The sequence below is a fragment of the Ursus arctos genome, unplaced genomic scaffold (genome assembly GCF_023065955.2).
Source record: "Ursus arctos isolate Adak ecotype North America unplaced genomic scaffold, UrsArc2.0 scaffold_24, whole genome shotgun sequence".
Classification (NCBI taxonomy): Eukaryota; Metazoa; Chordata; class Mammalia; order Carnivora; family Ursidae; genus Ursus; species Ursus arctos.
Window position 1 is genome coordinate 33143638 of NW_026622919.1, and position 27751 is coordinate 33171388.

The following is a 27751-nucleotide window of genomic DNA, read 5'->3' on the forward strand; positions in this document are numbered from 1 at the left end:
TAAAAATCTTTATTTTTTGTTGCTTAAGATGGAGCCCTCTTGGTAGCAGTTTGTCGTGGTAAAGTGAGTGAGGGTCTGGATTTCTCAGATGACAATGCCCGTGCTGTCATAACAATAGGGATTCCTTTTCCAAATGTGAAAGATCTACAGGTAGGCCATCAAACCCTTAAGTTTTGTTTATCACAGAAGTTGTTGATTTTAAGTTTTTATTTAAATTCCAGTTAGTTAACATACAGTGTAATAATAGTTTCAGGTGCCGAAGTTCTTGATCATTATGTAAAGTTAATTATATGTTTTTTTTTGTATCCTCAGATATTTTAATGCTTTGGTGACTCAGAATGAGTGAGAAAGCTTTGGTAGACATGGATTTATTTTATATTTTTAACTTATATTGTTTTTTGCTCATTAAGAGTGATTTTTAAAGTGATCCAAGACCAGGAGTATCAGTATCACCTGGGAACATGATAGAAATACACATTTTCCAGGCTCCATCCAGACCAACTGAATCAGAAACTGTGGAGGTGGAGTCCAGCAATTTGTGTTTTATCAAGCTCTTAGCCATAGACCTGCAAGGGTTCCCCAGAGAATTCTAGAATTTTAGGGCTCTTTCTCTATTTCCCTTCTCTCAATACCATACCTTGCCCTGCTGATTTCAGTGATTTTAGCTGCTCCAAAATCTGATCTCTTGCACCTCAGCTCAGCAGGACCACCATACTCTGCTTGTACTTCAGTGTTCTAGATACAATTGTCAGGAAATTATACGTAGGAAAAGAGCTGAGAATCGTGGAGTTCATCCAATGGATTTCCCTTATCTCCGAGGTTATGGTCTTATGCTGCCTGATATCTACTCCCTGAAAGTAGTTGCTTTATCTATTTAGTCCAGTTTTACAGTTACTTACACTGGGAGGGATATTCCCAAACCAGTTATTCTATCTTAGCCAGAAACAGGAATTTTGCTTCATTATCACTGATTATTTACTCAACATTATATTTGAAAAATTATCTGTAGCAATAATTTGAAGCCTAAGGTGATGCTATTTTCCATCAGGAAGGATTTTCTTTTACTTTCTATTGGAATTTGAAGTGCCAGCAATCTGAGACCAAGACTTTAGGTTTTTTGGCCGTTTAGCTGACTAGAATGAGTATTAATTTATATCCCCCCTCCTAGGTTACAACCTGTTAGGGTCTCATACCAAAGCAAGAATTCTTTCCCTAGGCAGTTACCTTATTTTTGTTAATACTTTAGTAGACACTGTGAATTATATAATATTAACAGTAATAAATAGTATTTTCTGGTTAGCTCCTACTCTTCCCTAAGCTGTAGATCTCTTCAAAATTTCTGAAAGTTCTCAGGAGGTATCCAGTCTTCTTAGCCTGCTCTAATTTTGATGGCTTCCACTACCTTTCTTCAGCCACTAGGGCTTCCATTGAGAGTGCTGATGACCATGCCCAGAGCTCTTATTCTTAAATGGTTAATACTGCCTCTCACTACAGCTACTGATGAAATAGTTGACATCTACTCAAGAAAGCTGTTAATGTTCACTATCAGCAGTTTTTGTTGCCACATTCCACCGACACTGAGGACTGCTGATGGTACTACTATTGGCAGTGTTACTGTCTCTCTTTGATGTCTTACCATTTTACTTTGGCCCTATATCATTGCATTAATGCTCCTTTATTAGAGTGGAGAGAATCCCTTTCCCGACACATTCTCTCAATGTATTAAATATGTATATTTTTCCCTAAAACTAGCTCTTTCAATTTTTGCTTATATCTTCTCTTTTTCTTGGACCCATATATAAGTCCTTGAGGACCACAGAAGAAGATAACTTTTTGGCTAATACTATGTTGTACTAAATATTATACTCACAAAATAACAAGGCCTGGAAAGATTCATTCACATAAAACTCATAATAGTGATTACGCCTGAGAAGAGAAGGGAATGATATTGGGGGTGGTTATCAAATGGGACTTTAACTTTTTCTATAATATTTGTTTGTTTTAGTAGAAAACAAATTTTAAGAAAATGTGGTAAGAATAATGATATTTATTATGTCATTCTTCAAAAAAAATTTGAATTTAAATAAAATGTTACTTGTGAAGAAAAAATTACATTTATCTTTTACTTTGTCTACCCTCACTCCCAGCAGGTGTGATAATGGGCATTGTTATTGCACTAGTGTTGAGTTCTTAATGCTGTCTTTCCTCAGAATTCGTTCTTCCCGGGCACCTTCTCATTCTGTCATACAAAAAAGGCAGCTGATGAGCTGCTCAGACATTCCTCAGTAATGGTCTTGCTTGTCACAGTTCTGCTTATCCGAATCGCAAGGGCTATAGTTATATAAAACAGCAAAACAACAGAAGCTTCAATGAGATCTGAGTGCAGAGGAGGAGGGTGGTTCTAAAGAAGTTTCCCTAGTGGCTTGTGAAAGGGGCAAGTGGAGTAGACCCAAGAGTAGTCCAAACAGCAGGGACAAGGGACAGATAGAGAGGAAAATTCTTTACTGGCAATATCAGATGTACGGGAAGTGTATTTCTTGTTGCCTTATGTCTAGATCAGCTCTTCCTGTGTAACAAACAATTGTGAAACACAGTGAATTAAAACAACTATCATTTATTATGACTCACACATCAAATGGTGGGGAGTAGTAGCTGGGTGGTAGATGATCTGAGCTGGGCTTGGCTGAGCAGCGCTCCGATTTCTGCTGGGCTCAGTCACCCTGCTGTGGTTTCACCAATGCAGTTTTGGCCCAGTTGGGTCAGCTCTGTTCTACATGGATATCATCCTTTGTATACCAGCAGACTGGCCAGAACATGTTACCATGTTTTATACTTTGGCAGAGATATGAGGGCAGGCTTGATTGAGCAAGCACTTTTCAAATACCTACTTATGTCACATCTACTAACCTATTGCCCAAAGCATGTCACGGGCCTAAGCCCAAAGTCAGGAGTAATGAAAGAGGTGTGGGTATTTTCTACCACATGTGGCAAAGGGCTCTTAGAGTCAAGACTCCAAAAAGGAGTTTTGGCTTTTTTTCATAACTAAAGGATATTTGTAAGGCATCCATTCAAAAGACTGATGTTTATGAGCTTTTAAGAGTATCGGTATGTAATTTTTATAATAATCAGCAAGGCCTTTTATCATTTGGAAAAGACCAGAATATATAGCCATCAATACATGAAATATCTGAATACCTGAAGTAAATCAGAGCACTATTATGGCTGATTCCTTAAAATTCATAAATGAGCCAATAAGTTATTGAAAGTATTTATTTGGGATAAAAAAGATATAAAAAATAGAAATCAAATTTATAAATATATCAATTTTTATATTAATTTAATTTATAAATATAAATTAAAATATAAAAGAAATACAAAAGTTTGATAATGAAGTCCACTTTATTTTTTTGTTTTTGCCTGTGCTTTTGGTGTCATATTTAGGAAACTATTGCCAAATCCAGGCCATGCAGATTTGCCCATTTTCTTCAAAGAGTTTCATAGTTTGAGCTCTTAAATTTAGATATTTGGTTCCATTCTGAGTAAATTTTTGTATATGATATAAAATAAGGATCCAACTTCCTTATACCTGAAATGAGTTTCTTGTTCACACAGTGTAGTTAGATCATGTTCTTTTAATTCATTCAGCCAAATTCTGCCTTTTATTTGGAGAGTTTATATTAATTTACAAACTAGTTACTGATAAGGAGGGACTTAGTTCTATGATTTAGCTATCCGTTTTCTGTGCTTTTTGTTCCTCAGTTGCTTCATTATTACCCTTTTTTGTATTTAGTTGTTTTTTCGTTGAGTACAATTTTGATCCCCTTCTTTTCTTTTGCGTACATTTTTTAGTTATTTTCTTAATGTTACCCTGGGGATTACAAGTAACATCCTTAATTTCTGTCCTTCCTTTTTTATATTGTTACTGTCTGGATTGCATTTTTATACATTGTATGCCCGTTAACATAATTTATAATTATTGTTTTATACATTTGCCTTTTAAATCGTGTAGAAAAAAAAAGAATTAAAAACAAAGTATAATAATACTGGCTTGTATATTTACCTACATAGTCCCCTTTACCAGTGTCCTTTATTACTTCCTAAAGCATATACTATACTGCCTTCATTATATTTTAGTGCTTATAAATATATTTTATAATGCATTAGATGGTATATGTCAAGGATTAGGATAATTTCTTTGTGTCTCTATAATTAAAATAGTGCCTTGGAATGTAGTAAGTGTTCAATGAATGTTGATTTTTTTAAAAAATAAAAATAAATGTTGATTTAATTAATGACTAAATATAAACTTATTACTTAATAGTGCCATATTCTTGTTTTCTGTAAAATGAGATGAAGAACTAAATGATTTCCATAAATGGCTCTTCAAAAACTAAAACAGTGCTTCAGATTACTGGACTGTAAATTAGGACTTGATAGTTTTTTTTATGTTAATACTCAGTCTATCATACAGAAATAAGTAGTAGTTATTTATATTGAAAACGTTAAATATTCTAGCTTTTGGAAATGAAACAATCTATTTCTTTAATGTTTTCTCTATTGTTTCATTTGAATTCATATTTTAAGGTTAAGATCACTGTCAGAGTTAGAAAAGTGATTTGAGTGGGGCAAAAGAGCAGTGACATTAATTTTATGATACTAGAAGTTTTTTTCTTAAATTTGAGACCCAGATTATGGAAGTAAAAATTAAAATACAGTTTAAAATACTAACTTAAGACTCTTGTAGTCTCAATTGCAGAGTTTGGCTTTTAGAGAAGCAGGAAAATGTATGTTAGAGCCAAAAATATGACTTCTTTGGCTGTGACCAGGATTTCCTCTTCCCACCTTGGGGACTAGAAAGTAGAGGTAGGAAAATTTCATTTTGGAGCCAAGTGTGACTTGTTTAGTTCAAGTCATAATTTATTGCATATACCTCAGGGACCTGAAAATAAAGAAACCCACTATGAAATGTTGATAATGGGCCACTCTGAAGGGCAAGCATTAAGCTAACTTTCCCGGTGAGGATTTTTTTCACTTCCACCTTTCCCAGATGCTTCTGATCATTCTATAAGGACATACTTAATCGTGTAATAGTTAAAAAGAAAACTTTCTGTGCACTAAACCATAGTATTTGAGGGGGAGGAAAGTGAACCAAGGCTTTTATATGATTAGATGTTGGTGAAAAAGTATAACTAAAAGAAAAGTTGTTTTCTTTTAATGCAGTTAAGTCACAGTATAACAAGTCTGCCATTTAATGGATATCTAAAGCAAGTCCTTTGGCCAATTAGTATGGTCTAAAAACTACAAAAGCCTTCAACTTATAATTCAGGCATCTACTTCTCAAATTGGTGGCATGGTCATAATTTGTGAGACATTATAAGGTACAATATATAGATTTTAAAATCGCATTTTATTTGTATTCCCTAGCATAGTTTGGTAGCATATAGAAATATTTTCTTTTCATGGGTATTGTGCCTTTACTCCCCTGTTAAAAATTCATAAAAATGGCAAATGGCTAAAAATTTTTGTACTTTTAAGATGTTCAGGATATGTTAGATTTTTTTTTTAAGATTTTTATTTATTTATTTGACAGAGATAAGACAGCCAGTGAGAGAGGGAACACAAGCAGGGGGAGTGGGAGAGGAAGAAGCAGGCTCATTGCGGAGGAGCCTGATGTGGGGCTCGATCCCATAACGCCGGGATCACGCCCTGAGCTGAAGGCAGACGCCTAACCGCCGTGCCACACAGGCGCCCCAGGATATGTTAGATTTTTATAATTGGTTTCATAAAATTTGATGGTAATATTCAATAACAAGTGCTCTTACAGTGATTAAAGTAACTTAAGATAATGAATTTTATATTTGTGTATTGTTTTTCTTTATTAATGTATGTTGAGTTACTAAAATAGAATTTATTTGGAAACTTTAAAATTCAGAGGGTGATCTGATTAGTTATCTTAGTATTGACATACAATAACTATTATTTTTTTTGTTTAGGAAACTTCTCTTAGCTTTGAAGGTACTGAACTAGCTGAGTATATTTAATCAATTTTGGAAAATTACATTCATGTTGAAAAATACAAGCATGCTAAATTATGTTATTGACTTTATAACAGACATATATAAATTTATAGGCTTCTCATGCATTCTTAATGTTTTATAAATTTCAGTAAGGGCTGTTATCTTGCCTACCCCAGAAGATAACAGCATTAATAAAACCGAGTGCACATTTAGCCACATTTAACCACTGTTTTCAAGTGTCAAAAATTAGTGCCTAATTGTACTAAATATAGAAGGCACAATCTCTACACTACTGAAGTCTATTATTTAGTAAAGGATCTGATTGTGTAACAGAATGTTTTGGTGGGATTGAATCTGGGTATTCAGATGCTTAGAGAAAGTGAAATTGAACAACACTTTAAACCTCTCATCCAGATATCCATTTACTTTGATTGCCTAAAAATAGATGAAGGAGGCAGAGAGATGAGATTTGAATCTTGTCTACACCAAGATTGAAACATACAAACATTTGATAAAGTGGATTGCCCTCATCAAAGGCCAGATTACAAGACCGTTCAGATCATTAAGACTATTCAGGTTAATGAAACAACCATTTTTTGAATACCTGCCTTGAGTACCAAGTACTTTAGTAGACTGGCGACACAGTGATCCACTACACAGATTATAGTGCCTTGTCTCATGGAACTTACAGTCTAGCAAAGGAAGAGTGACATTAAAGTAATAAACAGTTGATTATAGTTGTAATAAAGGCTGTAAGAAAAAGTCACAAGAACTATGGGAATGTATAACAGGATCCTGACCTAGTCTTTGGGGGTAAAGAAAGACTTCCTGAGGAAGTGCTATTTAAGCTGACACGGGAAAGAAGGCTAGGAGTTACATAGGTGAGCAGAATGGATAAGAATGTTCTCAGCAGAGACACTAGACTATGCTAAGGCCCTAAAGGTGTGAAAGAAGATAAGCAGTTTCCAGGAATTGAAAGAAGCTGAGGTAGAGAGTGAGTTGGGGAGAATGGCATGTGAATAGAGGCTGGGAGAGGTATCAAGGAGCCAAATCATTTAGGACCCTGTATGCCATTTTAAGTATTTGAGACTATTCTAAGCCAAGGGAAATTCTAAGCTATCCTGTGGGAAACCAGATCCGGGAATAGAGCCTGAGGTCAGAGTGTGGTGGAGTTCTAGTTATAGTATAGCATCTGATACAGAAACCCACCTGGATCTAGCCCCAATAATAACATGTGGTTACCCAGGGGAAACGGCTGTGTATATAAACTTAAAGGGCTGTAATACTAAACTCCCAACATTTAGGAGTCCAGCAACTTGCTGTCGGAATTTTTGGAAACACTTAGGCCAATGCACAGATATGGAAGAAAAACCATGTCACCTCTGAAAGTCTAGAATGAGTTTATCCTCAGTTACTTAAACATTTTTTTCCTCCTCAGCACACTATTTTTTTCCAGTTTTTTTTTTCCTAAAGATAGTTTGGCCAAAAGTATTATTAAAGTAGGTTGTAAGTATATCTTGAAATAACAAAATTAAAATCTAGTTTAAATCTAATTATGCCGTCTAGGTTGACAATTTGTAATTTGCCTTGGACAGTGAAAACTGAGATAACCAAACCCTTCTTCCCATCCTCTGAGAAACAAGCATAAAAACACAAAAATAAATGGTTGAGGTATTTTTAATTTCTAAATTTAAAAAAATTCCCATATTTCTTAACGGAATATTTTGGGATCCGAGGAGGAAGCATTTAAAATCATGAAATTTTAAGCAGTTTCATTAGCCCTTTTCCTTCTTTTTCTCTCAGTAATCATGTCATTCTCTTTCCTAGGAAAAAAAACCATGCCTGGATATGGCTATAAACTAAACCTTTGGATATTTAATAAAACAAAAACTTTTGGTTTATGAAAAATTTTTTAATTATTTTCTTGTGTTCATCTTGCTTTTGGCAAGAACAAGAACTTTGTTGACCTTTGTATTTTACTTTTGTTCTCATAGTAGTTTCAAGGCTTTAAAAGTGAAATTATCACCCTGGGGACTCATGAGGTTGATTGACAGATTACTTCTGTTGGCCCAGAGCATAATCAGCAACACTACCTCAAGGGAAGTAGTGGAATTGATTTTTAACTTCTCTGAAAATAACTTTATGTTAGAGTAGAATTTTTTTATAGTGAATTTTAGCCTATTTATATTTACTTAGTCAAATCCCCTTAAAGCCTACAGGGTACAGATATGTAGGTGGGCCTCAGATGAGTATGTTACTTGATATTTTCTCCAACTATAAAGCCTTACGGTCTCAGATAACATAAACTGTAGTGGACAGCACTATTTATTTAGTGTGTTTACACATCAATCTTTCCTATTTTTCACCGAGACTAAAGATTTGATAATTTGGAAATAAGTTCAGTCTTTTTTTTCTAACAGTGGAACAAAATAATGTGCCAGGGAATATAATAAGCTATACAACGTCTCATAGTGTATTTTCCTATTGCATCAAAACTACCAGATTTGTTGATTAAAATTTGTTAAAGCAGGTTTTCTCACGCTTGGCCCTAATGACATTTTGGGCAGTTTAACTCTTTGTTGTGAGCAATGTCCTATGAATTGTAGGATGTTTGGGAACATCTCTGGCCTTTACTTAATAGATGCCAGTAGCAAACCCTTCTCTCCCCACCAGTTGTGACAACCAGAAATGTCTCCAAATGTTGCCAAAATCTTTTGGTAGGCAAAATCAATCTCAGTTGAACATCACTGCTTTATATAGTAAGACATATAAGTAAGTGTATGTCATGAATTAAAAGGAACAATCTGCATTTCTTTTTTAGTTATTTTTTTATCAATTTGAAAAAAGTCCAATAAAGCTTTTCTTAAGGCCTAATTTATACAAAATACAGTACATAGTTTCTTATATTAACAGTTTCTTCGATTCTGCCCCCCTCCCAGGCCCTGCTTCTGAGAGACTGTGACTTTCACTTTTCTTAGCTATTTTATCTGGTACTTACTGCCATATTTATCTTTACAATTTTAAACCTGTTTACTTCCTATATGAGATAAAGATTTTAGCTTACTATACCGTTCCCTTCTTTTTCCTCCTAATGTAGTTATATCACATTTAAAAAATTAAATCCATAATCAATATTCAAATCATGATCGGGGTGCCTGGGTGGCTCAGTCAATTAAGTGCTTGCCTTTGGCTCAGGTCATGATCCCAGAGTCCTGGGATTGAGTTCCCCTGCTCAGTGGGGAGCCTGCTTCTCAGAACTCTCCTCCCAGCTTGTGCTCTCTGTTGCTATCTCTGTCTCTCTTACTCGCAAATACATAAATAAAATCTTAAAAAATCATATTCAAATCATGACTATCAAATATTGGTCACTGTGGTCAAATGATTTCCTTCCTTTCTTGAACTTTTTATCTTCCCATTAATAATGGGCAGACCCTTTTCTCCTTTTTAAAAGATCTTTTTTTTTTTTAAAGCTTTTATTTATTTATAGAGAGAGAGAGAGCGTGCATAAGGAGGGGGAGGGGCAGAAGGAGAGAGAAAAGCAGACTCCCTGCTGAGCTGGGAGCCCTATGTGGGGCTCTATTCCAGGACCCCGGAACCACAACCTGAGCCGAAGGCAGTTGCTTAACTGACTGAGCCCCCCAGGGGCCCCTCCTTTTTAAAAGATCTTTAAATTAATCTTCTGTCACCCTTCAATGAATCTGTACAGGACCTCTCAATACAATTATCCTATCACACCACCTAGATAATAGGTCAGTCCTTTTTTTACCCCTGAAGAGATCACTTCTTGAGCCTCCTGATCTTGTACTTCAATCAGGACCAAGTTGTTCTTTAGCCCACTTAACTGCCCAAATCCTGAGATTTCCCTTTGCTGTCATCCTAGGACTTTGAGTTCCCTGTCTTCTTTGTTGGATCCCAGGTTTCCTGGGTCTCAAATCTTCCTCCTGTTTCTTGTTTACTGTTTCATCTTCATAGTACACATCCTTCAGCAGTTTACCTATACATTCATTTCCTGAGCTTTTTTGGACTCCTGCTGGCCTAACTGGCTTATTTCCTATCAGCAGCTCTTTGGGTACTTTGGTTTGAACTTTCACCTCTCTATTTACTCATGTACCATTTGTCCATCTGCTTTTCACATTCATGTATTGGGTTTTGAGGTTGCAGATGTCTCTTAGTTTAATTGGAGATGAAGACTGTGTTTTTCTTATTTGTCTTTTAAGTTTGGGGCAGTTTTTGAGAGGCAAGGAAAGAGGAAATGTCTTTCTTTTTTCCTTTCTGAAACTAGAAGTCTTCATTACTTTCTAAGATAAAGTATGAGATTTTAAAATGCTATGATCCCGTATGCCTTATTCCCACACTCACACATTCACATTCGAGAAGCTCTAAATCAAATATTCCTAACAATAATATTGTAAAGATAGAAAGTAATAATTTTTTTTAAATCAAGCATATACTTAATGTTTGAAAGATAAATTTGGGCATAATAAAAATCTAGATGGAGAAAGTATCAGAATTCATTTGTTGGGCTGTGGAGGTAATATACAGTTTTAAGGTTTTAAGTATATTTCAGTATTTTTCAGTACTTATGTAATCTTTTTGTTACGTGCACACTTTCTCTTGACCATGTTTGTTTTTAAATGTCACAGTGTTTAATCATGTGAAATTTGAGTCTGAGCCTCCTGCTACTGTGATTACCTTCTACTTTCTATGCCTGCCGTTGTCACCAAACTTTATGCAACACTCCCACCCCCACCCCAGGGCCAAAGTGCTCAGTGTTGCATTTTCTAACATCCACAAGCCTCTTGCATGAGAGATCTTGCTTTCTTCCGGAGTTACATAGGAGTAGGTACAGGTCTCTGTCATTTGCTGAATGCAGCACTACTCATTCCCCTTAAAAAAGGTCTCTTGTTATTAGCTCATTTCTTTAAGAGCCTGAGGTTCCATTTATAGCCCCACATTGCTTTTGTATGTATGATAATATTTCATTTTGTTGACTGTTATTGCTAGAAGTGTTTATTCATAGTTATTCGGCTCTCATGTGTGACTCTAACAAGGGAAGCTCTAGATCATAAGATATGCAAATGAGATAATATTTAGACTAATAAAGGGCCAGTCATGCACTCATTCCACAGATTACACCAATAACATATTTTATATAGTTCAAATACAGCTCTAATAGGTTGCATAGTGATAAAAAATATTATGAAGGGTATTAAAAAGTGCTAATTTGTCAGAAAATTTAAAATCAATTGCAGAAATTATTTATCAAAAATTATGTTTCAAAACTGAATACTGTTCTCTTTGTCCTGCCAATGTATATTTTCATTGATATTTGATGAAAAAGTAGCCACTTCACAAACTGAAGAAACTTACTTTATGTTACCTAAAACAATGTGCCAGTATATTGAGTAGAATCAGTTAAGCACCTTCTTAGGGAGTTGATCCAGCTGCTAAAACCCTGATTTAAGGTGAACAGTGTCAAGAGATGGTCTACATTGGCTAGATGGCCCACATTGTCTCTGTCAATCTTGTGGTTTTCATATACGTGCAACAGTATTCTTCCTCTCCCACTCCCCCTGCCTGTGTTCCCTCTCTTGCTGGTGTCTCTCTCTCTGTCAAATAAATAAATAAAATCTTTAAAAAAAAAAAAAAGAAATATGGAATAAGTAATGACTCCAGCCCACTTACCTCCAATATATGATGCTTTACTGTTTTGTGCTAATTGTCATTTATTTCTTCAACCAACTCTGTGAGGTAAGGTTGGCAGGAATTATTTTCTTCCACTTACAAAGGAGAAAACTGAGAAAGGAAACTAAATGGAGGGAGTACTGGTGAGTTGCCCAAGGTCACACAACTAGTTAGTGTCAAAGCCTTGGATCCAGGCTGTGTAATTTTACCTCCTTCCCTCAAAACATACTATAGCATATATATATATAACATTTTCTGCAGATGATAATTTAAGCATTTTCAGGTTTACCTAGACAATATTTTATTATGGCTAGCCTAACTAAATTGCCACAAAGCTTATTATTCTTTTAAAAAAATGTTTAACTTTGCCCTTTATAGAGTAAGCATATTCAATTTAAGGTATCTTACATGTCTTAAAATATTAATTGTCTTTTTTTTCTTTTAATAGAAAAATATTAATTTCTGCTTTTTTTCTGGTCTCATTTTCTTATCTTGACAAATTATTTTCTTAAAAAATTCCAAAGACCTAATGCTCCATACTGACGACAGAATGTTTTTGCATTATTACCTAAAGCATTTATTTAGGATTTTTTTTTTTAAGATTTTATTTATTTATTTATTTGACAGAGAGAGAGACAGCCAGGGAGAGAGGGAACACAAGCAGGGGGAGTGGGAGAGGAAGAAGAAGGCTCCCAGTGGAGCAGGGAGCCCAATGCAGGGCTCGATCCCAGAACCCTGGGATCATGCCCTGAGCTGAAGGCAGACGCCTAATGACTGAGCCACCCAGGCGCCCCTAGGATTATTTTTTTAAGATTTTATTTATTTAAGAGAGAGAGTGTGTGTACTCGGGGGGGGGGGGGGGCAGAGGGAGAAGCAGACCCCCTGCTGAGCAAGGAGCCAACATGGGGCTCCAGCCCAGGATCCTGGGATCATGACCTGAGCCGAAGGCAGACACTTAATCGACTGAGTCACCCAGGCACCCCTAGGATTATTTAAATGTTACTGAGTTACCAATAAACTATTCTGGATAGTAGCTGAATTATTATAACCAATTAAGGTAAAATATGTTGAATATATCAAGAATAAGAGATGTGTCGTTTAAGGAAAGTGTATTTTTTTTTCTTACATTTGAAATTTCTGGGCAATTTTTTTTACTTTTTTTTTTTTTAGCAATGACAATTTATAACAGAGTTAATACAGATTTTCTTTGTGGAAAGTATGTTACCCAAAGCAGCCTTAAAGCATATGTGAGATTAATTATGTTACTGTTACTATGTCTGTTACTATGTCTTGATTCTTATTTCTTGGTAGATTATTGTGGTCAGTTCCTAATGTAACAAGAAAAGTAAGTAACAATTGAAAACCATCTCTAATGCGTGTGTGTGTGTGTGTGTGTGTGTGTGTGTGTGTGTGTGTGTTATGTGTTTTGTTTTGTTTTGTTATTATAAACTCTAAAAGGGAGCCTGGCTTCTTCAGTCTTGGCAGAAACCCATTTTTTCCCATTTAAGAAAATATATATACTATATTTGGTTAACTCTGTGTTTAGAAATCTTGAAAATATGCCAGATGAAATAAAACCAGCTATATTCCTTTTATCTGGCTAAATTATTTTACATACAAGATCTTATGCTGAGTTTAGAATTTTAGCCATTGGAATTTATATTGTGATACGCTGATAAAAGTGTTTATACTGTGATGATATAGAGCAGTAAATGTCTCTAATGCACAGTCTCTGTCTTCCAGATTTGGCTTGCTCTAAATGTTTATGATTTAGGTCCTGTACCTTGGCGAAAGATAAAACTATTCTTCTTGAGTGTTTGCTAGACAAATGTGCTTATTTTTCTGAAGCAAAGTTTTAAAATATTTTTAATTAATAAGTTTAGCCGATTATATGTTCTAAGTCTTATTTCGAGGCTTGAACTTCTGATGTAAAGCTTACATATGAGGGGAAAATTATATTCTGCCTGTATTGATCGCTTTTAGAAAGGCATTTATTACTAAAATCATAATGCATATTTATATGATTTGGGATAAATTCCCCTCTTTCATATGAGGCAGTAAAGTGAGGAGATGCATTTATAGTTCCAGCTCATATTTATCACACCACTTATTTCTTCAGAAGCTACTTATAAAAAGCTATTCTTGTACAGAGCTACTTACGGCCAACACTGTTGGGTCTAAGTTGAAAAAAATAATCTAATGTTCAAAATTGTGACTTAAATTTCTTATTGACATATACAGTATAATCCTAATCCTCTTGGTTATTTTAATATATACTGCACCCATCAGTAGTTTTACTACCTGTACTATCTCCAGTAAAACTGAGTCATTGAAGGACTTAAGGAACTTACTGTTTGATCTCAAGTACGTTATAATGTAATAGTAAAATCAGAATCCAAAACCGTATAACTTCTGTTTGAAAGCCATAGGGTATTTTTCCATAATTCTGTAAGTACCACTTCAGTCTTGATTTATCTGTCTTTGGTATTCAGGATCTCATCTCTGTTTATGTCAGGTTAGCTTTTGATGCAGAGATATTTTTAGTTGTCTAGAAACTACTGTATTGAGTGTTTTTTCATTTTGTGTGAACTTGAACTCATGGAAAAAAATGTTTTGTGAATCAATGTAGCATCTCAACCAATGGGTTACAAACTTATGCCACTAAAAGAGTTATACAGATTATTTAAATGAGTCGACTAGTTGAGGGTTGGCAAATTGCTCAAATTATTTTAAGCTACAATGAGGGAGCTACATAAAACACAACTTTGGGCCCTTGTTGTGGGCCCAGTTTGCAACCTTTGATAAAATAGTTTGATTTCTCTGTGCTGCTCACATATCCCTCCAAAATTACACATACACTAATTTATTGGGGGTGGGGACCAAGTGGTTTGAACTCCTTCTAGAATATACAATTAAATATAGCTTTCTATTTTGGGAGAGCCTTGTAAAATGTATTTGAAAAGTAATGTTAACTGGTCTACAAGATCATTTTTCCAAACCACACTTGAGCTTAGTTTATGGTGTTTACTTTCTGTCAAAACTCAGAAAAAACATTCACAGTTAACTTCCATAATATAAAATGTCTGTCTCATTAGGCATTAAAGAAGGATTGGTCAACAGGTATAATGTTGTTAGACTGTTTGCTAATGTGAATGTGGACATGACCTCCCAAATAGATCAAAGACTAATCTCTTTGACAGTTACAAGATGGCAGAACTTGCCTTGGGCCTTTTGCTGCTGCACATTGAAACTATTTGTTTGGAAAGCATGCCTGAGGGATGAGAATGTGTTTATAAGGATGAGCAGGTAAAAGTAAAAGGTTGTCTTTTGACATTTCAACTAATCCCTTCCAGCCTTTGGTTTACTTAACATTTAGGCTATTTGCTGGCAGGAGAAACTGGCTTTTTCACATATGCTTTATGTCATTTTAAATTGGGCATTGATTTTCGTGCCTGATAATCCCTAAGTGCACGATGAAATAGATTCTGATGTCATTAAAATGAGGTATTCTAGCTTCCTACTCTTTTTAAACCCTTAGTTTTGCTTTCCCTAATTGAATGTGTTCCCCCAAGACAATTTTTACTTTTTATTAATTTTTTGAAGTTTGTTTCTTTATATAATAAAAATATTTTAATGTTAACTGGCATATGTGTTTACTTTCAAAGTTTTTTGTTTTTTTCTTTTCATCTAAAATAATTTTCCTAGGTAAAATACTGGCTCTATTTTAAAGGCCATTTGCATTGTAAAAAGTATTTGAAAATGTATAAGAAATTGAATTCATGTTGTCATACATAAAAATTAGTTCATTTTAGTGAAAACTAAAAGATCAAGAGAGATAATTTTGTTTATTTAATCTAATAGTTGCTACATATCTCTATTTCACTTATAACTAATACATCCTAGAACAACTGTTACCATAGGCAGAGTGATCATTATAAAGTATTTGTCTGGAAAGGGTGTAGGAAAATTTGAAAACCCTTAAGCTATTATGTCTCACAAAGGATAAATGCTACGATTTGGTGGGGGTTGGAGAATATAGAATATAGGATGTAGAAAAACTACTTAGTTACATTTTGAGAGATAGGTAAGAAATGTATATTTTTTCCCAGTTGGATAGCATTTTTAAAGCATATTCTCTTAATGTCTACATATTATAATGTACTCTATCTCTGAATTATTAGAAATTTTTACATGCTATTATCTAATATTTCCTATGATGCCATATTAGTTATTATATATATTTTTAAAACATAGCCTATAACACTTAAAGGAAAGTTTATTTCCTTTGTATTCTAGTTATAAAGTTAATACAGGTATTTGACAGATTATTTTGAGGGGATATAAAATACAATTTATTTCCTACCAATTTGAAAGCTTCTTGTCAGGAGTGTACCCTTCTGATTTTTCATCTAACACCCGTCCTTTTGTTTAAAAAGGTTCATAGTATTATAGACTGTATTGAAGAGACTTTGTTTTCTCTTGAGTAGTTTTAAAACTTCTTAAAACTAATTTGTTAATTTATCTTGAAAGTCCAGAATTTTTCCAAGAAAGTTAACTCTTTATATCTTTGATTAGGCATATACTACAAAAAATATACTACATACTTGCCCAGGAATAGTACATAGGAGATCTTTAAAAGTTGACTAAGTGAAAAGAGCAATTCCTACTCTTTCACATTAGATAACTAGTTTCTAGGTATCGTAGTCAGTTTCTGTGAGCTTCCAATATTAGCAGATTGTTATAGATGATTAAATTGTTGTTGTATTTGAGAACCATTTTAAATTTTATTTTAATTAGATTTTCTTAATCATTCCATTTCTAATTAGGAAAAGTAAGCCACAACAGAATTGACTTACCTAAAATCACTCATAGGAGCTATGTACTGTTGTGACTCTAGAGTTTTCACTCATGACCGCCAGATCAAGAGTCAGATGCTCTACCAACCAAGCCAGCCAAGGTGCCCCAGAAATTATCATGAATTAATAAGCCAAGTTTATCTTCTTCCTTAAACATACTTCTTTTCTTGTCTTCTCTCTGTGGGTTACTAGATTGTTTCTCTCTGTTGGCTGGAAACTTCGTGGAGTCATTTTTGACTTTTCTCTCTTTAGTAAGCCCTACATCTACTTTGTCGCTAAAGTTCTGTCGCTCCACAATGTGTTACAAACCTGGACCTCTTTTCCATTCCCTTTGCCTTTCCACGTAAGGCCCTCATTACTTTTGCACCAAATTCATATCATGTCTTCATTTCTCAATTCTTTTTACTTCTATATACTGTAATCAAAGTGAATACTTTAAAACTTAAATTTACTTGATGGCCATTTGTACTCATATTCTTTTCTGTTCATTATAAGCTCTTGCTAGGCAGAACATATTTTTAACTCATCTTTTTAAGATTTATTTTTTTTATTTGAGAGAGAGAGCATGCAAGCACGAGCAGGGGGAGGGGCAGAGGGAAAGGGAGAGAGAGAATCTCAAGCAGACTCCCCACTGAATGTGGAGCCCAACATGAGCTTCAGTCTCACTACCCTGAGATCATGACCTGAGCCAAAATCAAGAGTCAGACTTAACTGACTGAGCCACCCTGGCGCCCCTAACTCATCTCTGTATTTCTACTGCCTATCATAGATGCTTTGTACTAAGCGAAACTGTAAATATTAGTCTAAATTCAGTGTTTCTTTAGGCTACCAAAGATTGCTTCCTCCCATTATATCAGTTTTTCTTATTTAAGTGTTCTGTTTTTGATGTTGCTATAGCATTCTTTTTTATTTAGGTTTTTTTTTTTTTTTAGCTTTATTGAGACATAATTGACTCTATAGCATTCTTGAGAACTACCTAAAACATAATCCCTTTGGGGGTGCCTGGGTGGCTCAGTTGTGTGTCCAACTCTTGATTTCCATGCCCAGTGCAGAACCTGCTTAAGACTCTCTCTCTCCCTTTCCCTTTGTCCATCCCCCACCTCTTTCTTTCTCTCTCTCTCTCTCTCAAAAAACAAAACAAAACAAAAAACCCAACTCTGTTCATTCAATTAGTGCGTAAAAATATAAAATCATGATGCATAATTTCCTTATACTCAGAACTTGAATATTTTTAGAGGAGAGCTTTTATAGGAAAAAGCTCATTATCTTATATATTTAAATAGGTCAGTCTGAATTGTGTATACCATACACTCTGACCTTGTATAAAAGTAGTCTACTCTCAGAATGATGTGATTTTAACAATTTTTATGGAGACCAGATGAAGGCTGGGTATGTGGTGTGCTTTGGTGTGACACTGCTTTTAATAGGAATGTAGTTTTATGTCCTGTAATTAATTCTGAGTCTCTTTGAAAAGTAATATAATTACACTATCAAGTTCAGTTGACTAGACAGCAGAATTTATTGTGACTTCTTTTCCACAAAGAAGAAGTTTAACATAGTTTCTGTGTTAGTACTGTGTGTTAGTACCTAGATAGAAAAATGAATGTGGATTCAGTCACTCGGAAAGTAAAAGATTCTTGATATCCTATAATAATGGAGCCTTTGAGGCACTAAATATTGTCTCAAATGCATTAGTACTGTTTTAGCTCTGAATTTTAAGTTTGTTTAGATGATCACTGAGTGCTTTCATATGCTTTAATTCTTTCACACGTATGTTTTTGTTGTGCATGAAGTTATTTTGCTCTAGTTGATGTTTTTCATTGCTTCTGTGGATCTGTCTTAAGACTTACCAGTTCTGTCTTCTCCAAAATGCTGTTAAACCCATCCAATGGATTTTTATTTCAGTTACTGTATTTTTCAGGTGTAGAATTTCCATTTGGATCTTTTTTATAGTTTCTGCCTCCCTACTGAGTTTCCCTAAAGTTCATTTGTTAAACTGTTTCTAAGTTATTTAAATGTATCTGTAACAACTACAATAAAGTCTTTGCTAATTCCAACAGCTGGGCCCTTGCTAGATTGGTTTCTATTGACAGTCTTTTTTTTTTTTTTTCCTTTGGTTATGGATCACACTTTTTAGTAATTTTTATTGTAAACTAGACATTGTAGATGGTACATTATAGAGATTCTGGACTCCATTATTCTCTGAAAAATACTGATTTTTGTTTTTTTGTAAGTAGTTCAGTTAGCTGATCATCTTGAACTTGTATGAGCGTGATTTGACAGTTTTTTAGGGGAGATATGGGAAAAGCTCGAAGTATATAATCTTTAACTCTGTCTTCCTGTGGTTCTTGTCAGAGTTTTGGTTTAAGTCTTTTTAGGAGTTGGTTTAGAATTGGCATTGCTCTAAATTGTGGTCCTTTTAAAAAACTTGATACCTGGTTCTGTGTGTATGTGTGTTTTACTTGATTTTTATTTATAAAATATATTTTGGTTAAATTTCCATGTCAAAATGTATAAATATTTCTTTTAATAATCCAATATTTATCTCAGAATAAATGTAATATAACATTTAATTAATCCACTTGATAGACATTTAGGTTGTTATTTGTCTTCAATGCAGAGATGCAGTGAATATCCTTATACATATTATTCTATTTGTACTTGTTCGAAAATGTAAACGCTTTTGGTAAATATTTGTCAGTATTCTGCAGATAAAAGCAATGGGATTATTAAATTTGCATTTCTTCATTTACTAGTAAAGTTAAACATCTTTTTACGTGGGTTACCAGCCAGTTATCATTCATCTAGTTCTGTAAAAAATGCCTTTTGGATTTTGATGGGGATTGCATTGAATCTGTAGATCATTTTAGGTAGTAAGGACATCTTAACAATGCTAATTCCAAAACATAAGCACAGGATCTTTCCATTTATTTGTGTTTCTTCAGTTTCTTTCATGAGTGTCTTATAGTTTTCAGTGTAAAGATCTTTCATGTCCTTGGCTTAATTTATCCCGAAGTATTTTATTATTTTTGATGCTATTGTAAATGGGACTGTTTTCCTAATTTCTTTTTTTGGATAGTTTGTTGTTAGTGTATGGAAATACAACTGAGTTTTGTATGTTGGTTTTGTATCCTCCAATTTTACTAAATTTGTTTATTAGTGCTGACAGTTTTTTGGTAGAGTCTATAGGATTTTCTACACAAAAGATCATGTCGTATGCAAACATAGTTTTACTTCTTCCTTTCTGGTTTGGATGCCTTTTATTTCTTGCCTAATTGTTCTGGCTAAGACTTTCAGTATTTTGTTGAATAGAAGTGGTTAGAGTGGGCACCTTTCTCTTGTTCCTGATCCTAGAAGAAAGGTTGTCAACTCTTCACCACTTGAGTATATTAGCTGTGGGCTTGTTATATGTGACCTTTATTATGTTGAGATACATTCCTTTTATATTTGATTCCTTTTATATTTAATCATGGATGTTTAATTTTCTCAGATGCTTTTTCTGCTTCTATTGAGACGATTATATGGTTTCTCCCTTCTGTTAATGTGGTGTATCACATTTGTTGATTTGTGTATAGTTAAACGAGCCTTGCATTCCAGGGATAAATCCCACTTGATCATGTGTCTCTTTCTTTTAATGTGCTGTTGAATTTAGTTTGCTGATATTTTGTTGAGGATTTTTGCAGCAGTGTTTATCATATAGGGTGATAGGCCTGTAATTGTCTCTTCTTATAGCGTCCTTATCTGGCTTTGGTATGTGAGTAGTGCTGGCCTCTTAAAATGATTTTGGAAGTTTTCCCTTCTCTTCAATATTTTGGAAGCATTTGAGAAGGAACATTGTTCATTCTACCTTAAATGCTCAATAGAATTCATCAATGAAGACATCTGGCCCTGGGATTGTTTTTGTTTAGAGATTTTTTCTTACTGCTTCATTTTTCTTGTTACAGATCTGTTCAGATTTTTTATCTCTTCATGATTTAATCTTGGTATGTTGTATATTTGTAGGAATTTATCCATTTCTCCTAGGTTATCTAATCTTTTGGTATATAATTGATCTTTTTTTTTTTTCTTACTGTAGATGTTTAGCACTATAAACTTTTCTCTTACAACTGCTTTTGCTGCATCTGATATTTTTGATTTGTTGTGTTTCCATTTTCATTTATATCAAGATACTTTTTGAGTTCTCTTCTGTTTTCTTCTTTGATCCATTGATTGTTCAGTTGGGTGTTATTTATTTCCACATATTTGTGAATATTCCAGTTTTCCTCATGTTATTGATTTCTAATTTCATATCACTGTTGTTGGGAAAGATACATTATATGATTTCAGTCTTCCTAAATTTCTTAAGACATGTTTTGTGGCCAACATATACTCTATCCTGGAGAATATTTCATGTGCACTTGAGAAGAATGTGTATTCAGCTGCTGTAGATTTAAACCCAAATCATAATAATACTTACATTAAATGTGAATGGTCTAAGCATCCCAATTAAAAAGCAGAGATTATCAGTCTGAATAAATATTAAAAAATGGACCTCTGATGTATGTTTCAACATGAATGAATTCCAAAATCATTATGCTTAATGAAAAAGACAAACAATTACATACAGTATAATAACATTTACAAGGAATTCTAGAAAAGGCAAAACAGAAAGCAGATCATTGGTTGACAAAGTCAGCAGTGAAAAAGAGAGACTAAAAAGGAATTTAGGGAGTGCTGAAAATATTCTGTATTATAGTTATAGTGGTGGTTACCTGACAATAAATTTGTCAAGGTTTATGTATGTATACATTGAAAATTTGTGAATTTTATTCTATGTAAATTATTTCTCAATAAAATGTTTGATTTAATCAAACAGCTGATTAATTAGTTGCATGGAGGAATTCAGGGAAAGTAAAGATCAACAGACTTTTTTTTAATTTTAATTTATTTTTTAAAGATTTTATTTGTTAGAGAAGGAGAGCACAATAGGGGGAGTGGTGGAAGAGGCAGAAGCAGGCTCCCCACTGAGCAGGTAGCCCGATGTGGGACTTGATCCCAGGACCCTGGGATCATGACCTGAGCTGAAGGCAGATGCTTAACCAAATGAGCCACCCAGGCATCCTTGAATAGACATGTTGTAAAGAAACTGAAGAAAATTTAGTACTGATATACTGAAAACAAACTCTCTTTACCTTAATAAAATGATGTTCAGAATATTAGAAGTTAATATGATTTTTTAAATGAGCCTTAATTTATTTTTAATATTTTTTAAATTATTAGGTTGAACTAAAGCGGCAATACAATGATCAGCACTCAAAATTGAGAGGTCTTTTACCTGGTCGTCAGTGGTATGAAATTCAAGCATATAGGGCCTTAAACCAGGCCCTAGGTAGGTAAGTGAAATTTAATATAATGTTGCTGTAATATTATCCATGGCCAGGGCTATAGAAAAGATAGCCCTGCTATTTAGGATAAATTTGATAGCTTTTTCTTTTATTAGAACCTTAGGAACTGATATATTTTTAATGATGTCACAGTGAAAGCTGAAAAGAATCAGTGGAATAAATGAAACCCTAAAACCTCAAAATTTGGTAAAGTTTAAAGAAGATTTATGATTGATCGAACAATGAATGTCACACAGAAGAGGTACTCAGTAAATGTTTATAGAAGTTCACCACCAAACGGTAAAAGTTTTATCTTGTGAACATCAGAACATAGATGATGATTTTATGGGTATTAAGCAAACCATTCAAGAGGAGTTAAAAGAAACCATGCTTTTGGGGACACCTGGGTGGCTCAGTTGGTTGAACATCTGACTCTTGGTTTCAGCTCAGGTCATGATCTCAGTTGTGGGATCAAGCTCCACTTCAGGCTCTGTGCTCAGCCAGGAGTCAGTTTGAGATTCTCCCTCACCCTTGTCCCTCCCCCTGCGCACATGCATGCTCTCTCTCTCTCAAATAAGTACATCTTTTAAAAAATAAAATTAAAAAAATTTTTAAAAAGCTTGTGGTACTAAAGAAGTAATGCCAACTAACAATAACATTTAATTATACTTCTTTTCATAAGGATTCTGGTCCATTAAGATTTGTGCTTTGTGGAACTTGTTATTAAATCACCATTGTATAACATAATTTTCCTGTTGTAGAACATAGCATTTAATTTATAAACACTTTAATCCTTAGACTTTTAATAATCTTATATTTTATATTCTCTATTCATGAAATTGTAATTAGTTAAAAACCATGTAATAATTATTTCCTGTGAGGCTGTAAGGCAGTCATCTAATCAAAATAAAAGAACACAGGTTAATAATAAAATCATGGAAACATGACCATTTGACATATTTTCTGTTCAGCCAAAAGACCTTCACCTAACTGTAATCTGACCTAACCAAATCCAGAATTTAAGTTTTTCTCAAGTGTCTTATTCACTCACATTAACCTGTTTACACATAAGCATATTAGATTGCACTTGAGTTCAGATTTACAGATAGCTAATGACATAAGACTACAACAGCTGGATTTAAGTCCCAGAACACATCACCCACTCCCTTCCCATCATTTAAAAATGATATTCTGCAGGTGTTTCCTTTCAAATTAAATGATTCGGTTCTATGGTTAATCTACTGATATGGTTAACCTGCTGCCCTTCTCTGCCTAGAAATTGCATTGGTACTTGGCATCAAGTTGCATTATAAATTGTTCTTGAAGCATTTCATCTGCTTACTTGGTGTCTCCCTGTTGATGACCTGTTTTGTGTTTTTGTATTTGTGTTTTAATATTCAGCAAATAGTTCCTCGGTGAGCCTGAATATTGTTTAAAATTCTTGACTTTTAGTCACTATACTTCATTTCAGGACAGTAAATATTCTTACCTCAGTTATTATTTTTTTTCCTTTTAATATAGGCAATGCATTGAATTTTAAGAAATCATTTGAAGCAAAAATATATTTATATCCTACTTTGTCATTTATAAACGTTTTCTACATATATTAAACAGGTTGTAAGAGATGAAATTACTTGTCTAACATCACATAACTACTAAATGGGCCTTCATATCTTGGCCTCACCTACGTTTAAAACCTCAAGACCTGCTTTTTCATCCTTAGAATCTACATTTATCCTGTAAAGCTCTCACTGTTACACATAAAACATTTTACTGTTAAACATACCATATCCTTTCACTACTCTCTGCTTTGGCATACAAGCTATCAGATCATTCATTTGGCAAGTTTACCAATCAAAACCTAGTTGAAGGTCATGTCTTTTATGAAGATTTCTTTTTACTTTTCCAACTAGTTATTTACTCCTTAGGAAACCCATAGTAGTTTATACATTATCTCTGTTACACATATATCTCATTGTATTGTAATAATCTGTATATTATCTGTCTCCTTCCCTAAACATATATTTTACATTCTCAGCAACCAACTATGCCTCAGCTTGGGTCATGGATGCTCAATAAATACTTGTTGAATTTGTGAAAAATAGTGGGTTTGGTGCTTTCCCCACTATACCATGTTGGCCAGAGAGCATCTAAGCTTCAAATCATACTTTTCTAGAATTTCATTAAAAAAACATTTGTTTGTAACATTGATATACAGTACTGAAGTTTTTATATTTTATTATTATTAATTTAAAAATTGATAGCCCAACTGTCATTGTATTGATTTTTCAGGGAAACCGTATCAACAAGTAGCAACTTTTCATTACAAAGAAATACTCATTTAAAAATTAAGTGAATGTTTTACATCACTTGATAAAACTCATAATGTATATCGATTGACATAAAATGTACTTACAATCAGGCAGTCTTCTTATAAGGGATAAGTCTAGAAGGTCTAAAGTAAGCAGAAACAAATTGAGTTTAAAAAAAAATCTTTTTTTTTATGCCCACATGGGACTGTTAGAGTATTTGAAGTAATATAAGTCCATGAAATGTAATAACAGCCTTCGGGAATGTACCAGATGGTTTTGTGACCAGGTTACAACTGCACTATGAGTTTCCTAACGGGTCTCCTTTACTGAAAGTATAATCTTTTCTCAAGTGGGCATAATTCATTTGAACAAGGCAGAATGAAAACAATGGAAAAAAGAAAAGGTGAAATTCTTTTCTCTGAACTGTTTTAGTAACTTAAATGCCCTTCTACCATAGAACACTTTAAAGTAAACCAAAATGGAATAAAAAATAGTGGCATCCTGACTTTCCATTAATTTTCAACACTGGTCTATAATATTGGCAATATCCATCTTCCTATCCTGCCTAATTTTGTGGTCTGATGCCTCAGAACCTAGGAGTTACTTTAAAACAATATCAAAAAAATGTCATATAAAATTTAGATTGTTTTAAATCTCTGGAAAAATCAAACATTTATATTAATCTTCACCCCTCTCAAAAGTCCACAAAACTAAAGGAATAAAAATGATAAAAATGCCAAAATTACAAAGTTAAAAAGAATGGAGGAGGGGGCACTAACAGATGAGATGTCAGCAAATTTTGAACACTGGAGAACAGATGAATGATTGAGTGACTTAGCAAGCAAAAAAAAAGCTGTCGTGAAAGCCAACAAGATTCTTCGGATTCAGGCATGGAAAAGCTTAGGACGTGGGGACACTCTAAAGTATCATTTAAAGTAGGATTAATCACAAAAGAATTGATTGCAAGTTACTGTAAATAGACAGTCCCATCGCCCACTCAAACTTACTCTCTGAAAAGATTGTATTAGAGAATTTATATATTCTTCAGCTGCAGGTATAGCTAATGATGTATTAAAGATGGGGGTTAAGAAAATCTGTTTATGGAATATGAGAACTCTATCCCCTTTTCTTCTCAGCTTTGAATAGGCTTAAAATCAATCTTATATCTCCAAGGCAGGAAAGTACAGTAGTCATATCTAGGGATACTAATTACCTCATGAATAAAGACCTACAGATAGTAGCAAAGTGGTCCTGTTCCTACCAAAGTACCTCACTCTGGCAAAGCTTCCCAGTATATAAGCCACACCCAAGTAGGCAGAGCTACTGATCAAAGTTTTAATACTTTACTGTTACATAAGTGCAAAGCTTGATCACCAGATAATCACAAAAAGTCCATAACATGAAAAATACAAACCAAAACAATAGCAAAACTATATCACCACCACCAACAACAGGGTGGAAGAACTTGTAGAAAAGAGAAACAGTGCAATAGAACAGAGGTTGACTGTTCTTTTGGTCAGGTGTCTGTGTAAAAGAACAGAGGTTGCTCAAATTTTTTCTGTAAAGCAGTGGACAATACATACTTTAGGTTTTTTGGGCCATGTACAATCTGCACCCATATTCTTCTTTAATTTTTCTTTGACCCTCTTAAACATGTGAATACCATTCCTGCCTTGTGGGCTATACAAAAACAAGATATGGTCCAGATTTCCTGTGTGGACTTAGTTAGCCAATCCCTTATCCATAGAGGGTAAGATATTTCCTCCATGAAATAAGAACAGATTTATTTTAAGAAAATTTTCCAAGCATTAACATGATAGCAAATTTTAAATGCAGAATTGGGCTCAGAAGATAAAATTGAAATTTCCAAGGTCAAAGCAACAAAGAGAGAAAATTTAAAGATCAGTATGCAAGAGGCAACTTCTGATAAAAAGGAGATCTATAGGAAGAAACCAGAGAAAATATAGAAGAAATATAGAAGAAAGAAAATATGGAAGAACTTAAACCTATCCAAGAAATAATTCAAGAAAAATGCTCAGAATTGAAGAGCATAATTTCCTGATTAAGGGTGCCCACCCAAGCACCAGTAAAGGGAGAAAGGCTACAAAGCACCTCACTGTGCAGTTTCAAAGTACCTGAGATAAACAAAAAGTCCTAGAATGTTCCAGAGAGAAGGAAAACAGGTCTCATACAAAAGACATGAAATCACAATTGAGACTCCTTAAAAAGCAACATTAGAAGCTAGATGACAGTTTTAAATTATCTTCAAATTTTTGAGGGAAATTTTGACTTGCAATTTAAGTTCTATACAACTCAAACCATCAATAAGCTATAAGATAGAATAAAACCTTCAATATGCAAAGAACCTAAAACATTAGGGACACCTGGGTGGCTCAGTCAGTTAAGCATCTGCCTTTGGCTCAGGTCGTGATCCCAGGGTTCTGGAGTCAAGTTCCACATCAGGCTCCTTGCTCAGCGAGGAGCCTGCTTCTCCCTTTGCCGGCCACTCCCCCTGTTCTTGCTCTCTCTCTCTCTCTCTCTCTCCCTTCCTCTCTATTTCTGACAAATAAATAAATAAATCTTAAAAAAAAAAAAAAAAGACCTAAAACATTGGCTTCAAATGCACACTTTCTTAGGATGCTACTGGAAGAAATGCTTCCTCAAATAAGAGAAAATTCAGACAGAGAAATATCAAGGTTGCAGGAACCTGGAGTTCCAACCCAGAATAGAGGAAAAGAGAATTCTCAAATTAGGAAGGGAAGCTCTGGGATGACAGCTGTGCAGCAGTCCCATCTAGTTTCTGAAGTTGTTGCAGTCCCATAGTTGGTTTCTGAAGATGGATTTTGAACATACTGAGAATTTTTACAGCTATGGTAAAGTTTGGGAATTAATGATAGAATACATGGAAAAGCAAAAAAGGAGAGAGACAGTTATTAGCTCTAGGGCAAACCAAAAAGTCTTGTACAAGAAAGAAAATGTAATCATAGTGTACAATGTAACACCTGTAAATGGTAATCTACTGAATATTGATTACACGAGAATTGTGGTATGACCATTAGGAAAATGAAGAGGTGATGAAGTATGAGTGATGTAAGAGAATAAACATCTTCTATAGGAAGAATCAATACATAATGTGTAAAGGTTAAAGATCAAGAAGTAGTAGTTCTAAAAGTTATTTAAAAACATGGAGGTAAATGAGTGGGACTACAATGTATTTAAGGGAATTGTTTCTGAGGATTGGGAATTGGAAATAGGGTGTACATAGGTAAAAGAGAATTCTGGGTTTTTTTTAATTATAACTACTGTACTATTATTTGAATTTTAAACTATGCTTGTGTATTTAATTAAAAATTAAAATTTACAAAGTTAAAATTAACTTTTAAAAAATAGAAGGTTTCAACTCTAGATAAGATGGAGTAAGCATACTACATACTGTCTTAAAAACCTAGACAGACTGCATGGAACACCTATTTGAGTACTGTGAAAAGTAAATAGTGGCAGGCAGATTTGGGAAGAAG

General features: G+C 34.1%; 1 protein-coding gene across 1 annotated transcript in view; it reads left to right on the forward strand.

Annotated features, from left to right (window-relative positions):
• The window catches only part of BRIP1 (BRCA1 interacting helicase 1), a 175648-nt gene that overhangs the window by 127951 nt on the left and 19946 nt on the right, over positions 1-27751 (forward strand). Inside the window, exons 16-17 of the mRNA XM_057318005.1 lie at positions 29-150; positions 21818-21930. Coding sequence (XP_057173988.1) covers positions 29-150; positions 21818-21930 — 235 coding nt within the window. The remainder of the gene's footprint in view (positions 1-28; positions 151-21817; positions 21931-27751) is intronic.